General features: G+C 66.2%; 3 protein-coding genes across 3 annotated transcripts; 1 reads left to right on the top strand and 2 right to left on the bottom strand.

Annotated features, from left to right (window-relative positions):
- Positions 1-522, top strand: TraAM80_10539 (uncharacterized protein; the record flags this gene model as incomplete). Its single annotated transcript, XM_029387152.1, has 1 exon — positions 1-522. A coding segment is annotated over one exon (522 nt), but the record flags the coding sequence as incomplete, so codon positions are not given.
- A 160-nt stretch (positions 523-682) lies between these two features.
- TraAM80_10538 (uncharacterized protein) lies at positions 683-1,024 on the bottom strand (the record flags this gene model as incomplete). Its single annotated transcript, XM_029387151.1, has 1 exon — positions 683-1,024. One exon carries the CDS (start codon positions 1,022-1,024, stop codon positions 683-685), a length of 342 nt encoding a protein of 113 aa, XP_029233008.1.
- A 232-nt stretch (positions 1,025-1,256) lies between these two features.
- TraAM80_10537 (ribonuclease HI) lies at positions 1,257-1,868 on the bottom strand (the record flags this gene model as incomplete). Its single annotated transcript, XM_029387150.1, has 1 exon — positions 1,257-1,868. The coding sequence occupies one exon, from the start codon at positions 1,866-1,868 to the stop codon at positions 1,257-1,259; it is 612 nt and encodes a 203-aa protein (XP_029233007.1).
- Positions 1,869-2,070: the final 202 nt, after the last annotated feature.

Below are 2,070 nucleotides of genomic sequence, written 5' to 3'. Positions count from 1 at the left end.
GTTGCAGTGCAGTCCGCAGGGACGCGCATCGCGCGGCTGCTTAATGGCGGTGTGGGTGGGGTGTTCTGGCCCTTGGTTGCGGGGGTTGCAGGTCTCGCTCAGGCAGGGGCCGGGTCGCCGCCCCACCCGAGCGGGCGGTTTCGGCTTGTCAGCGTTTCGGCACTGCGGTATTGCTCGCCCCTGTCGAGGCGGCAGTGTGTCCATTCCCACCTGCGGGGGGCTGTGGATGGCGGTAGGAATGGAGCTGGCGGTGTTTCCGGCGTGGGGTTGGAGAAGCTGCCCTGCGCAGGGGCCGAGGCGACTGCAGTGGGTTGGGGTCGCGATACTCCACCTGGATCCCGCGGTGAGATCAGTGCGCGACGGCGCAGTGTGAGGGGCTTCCAGGTGGCCAACGCCGGCGGCTGCGCAGGATTGGTCGGCGGACGCTGCGGCTCGGCGCCCAACACCATTGCCGTGTCACTCCCAATTGGGCGCCAAAGCCCCCGCCAGACGGCAGCCACCACGCCATTGCATTTGACGTAAAGATTGTGGGGGCGATGGCGCGCCCCGCTGGGCCACTGGGGCCTTCCCGAAGTTCGTCCACGTGGGAGAGGCCAGCCGGAGGAGAGATCGCTGCACGGCCAACCAGCTCCGCAGGATTCCACGGGGCATGGGGGCAACGTGGGCAGGGCAGAAGAACGAATTACGCCGAGCAGATGGGGGGCCGCCAAGGTGGCAGTCCAGGCGGACAGTCGCCGGAAGCCGTCGCTTTTGGACTTTTGGACCCCCGAGCTGGCGGAGTTGGACGGCGCCGCTGCCAAAAGCCGCTGGCTCGCGGTGCGCCGCCTGCACGCTCCTCTCGCCCTGAGAGCGCAACGCCGTGAGGGCAGGTGGCGCCGCGCTCGCTACGCGCCAGAAAGCAGAACAACGTTGTGGGGGCGTATGCGGTGGTGGCGAGGAAACACCCGGGTTCGCGCCCCCGCCACCCCAGCAGGAGGCCTTGTACGGGGACAGCCCCACAGAGCTGGCGCCGTGGAGTCACCATACTCCCCTTGAATCGGGGGAAAGGCTTCCGACTCGGCGCTTCACCCGGTCTGCCGCGCTGGCCAGCTGCCTTAATAAGCTGGTGGGGCGCATTCTTGCCGCTCGCGCCCCAAGTCCCCCCGCAGCGATCTGGGCTCCGGCCCGAACACCCCGCAGGAGCCTACGGAGCCCGTAGCTTTGGACCGCGCCAAAGCCGCTGCCGCACTGCACCACGACAAGATCCTCCTACATATTCAGCGACTGCCGATCGCTGGCCACACTGTAAACTGGCCGGCGGCATTCTCCAAGTAACAGGCACGCCGGGGTTGGCGTCGGCTGAACCACCTCCTCCCCCGCAACGTTCGCGCGAGGAGTTCCGCTGGGAACAGCGTTGGGGCCCATCCCTGTTCAGCAACGCGGTGGGGTTGCTTTGTGCCCATCTTGCTGCGGCGCCTTTTGTCCACCATGGCTTCTTCGCCGATGGCAGCGCCCTCACCATGCGCCACAGCAAGCGGGGTGTCCTCCACTGGGCTCCGCAGGAAGGCCTGAATGTCGCAGCGGAGTGGGCTAATGAGTACTTCGCGAAGGCCTACTTTAGCTCTGACGAAGCGCTCCCTTGTTGGTACAGGGGGCCGCCCAGCCGCTGCGGAACGCTTTCCCGCCCTCTTGGGTGCCGTGTTGCAAAACGGCCGGGGTATGAGCAGCACACGTGTCGTTTTTGCCCGCACTGGGCAGCAAGCCAGAGCCTGTGCCGCTTGGCAGTGATTTTGTTGCGTTTCTGGGGGGCGAAAGAGTGAGACTCTCTGCGCGCATTTTGCCGTGCGTGGCCCTCGCCCGGGGCAGGGCCCGGCATCGAGGTGTGGCATTGGGGCGCCTCTCCTGTGTCTTGCCCCACACTCCGCCACGTGCAACACAAAGCGTTCACGCCTACAGCAGGAATTCCGATAGGTGGTCTGCTGGAAGATACCTTGTTAGAGGCGAAGCTGCAGCTCGTCACTGAAAGAGTGGTGGTGGTCCACGGTCTAGTGCCCTCACTGCCTGGCACCCGCAGGGCAGCTCGGCGGTCTC

The sequence above is a fragment of the Trypanosoma rangeli genome (assembly GCF_003719475.1).
Source record: "Trypanosoma rangeli strain AM80 chromosome Unknown Tra_15.4_contig_01038, whole genome shotgun sequence".
In the NCBI taxonomy this organism is placed as follows: domain Eukaryota; phylum Euglenozoa; class Kinetoplastea; order Trypanosomatida; family Trypanosomatidae; genus Trypanosoma; species Trypanosoma rangeli.
Note: the sequence above shows the minus strand (reverse complement) of the source record. Positions and strands in the feature narration are given on the sequence as shown.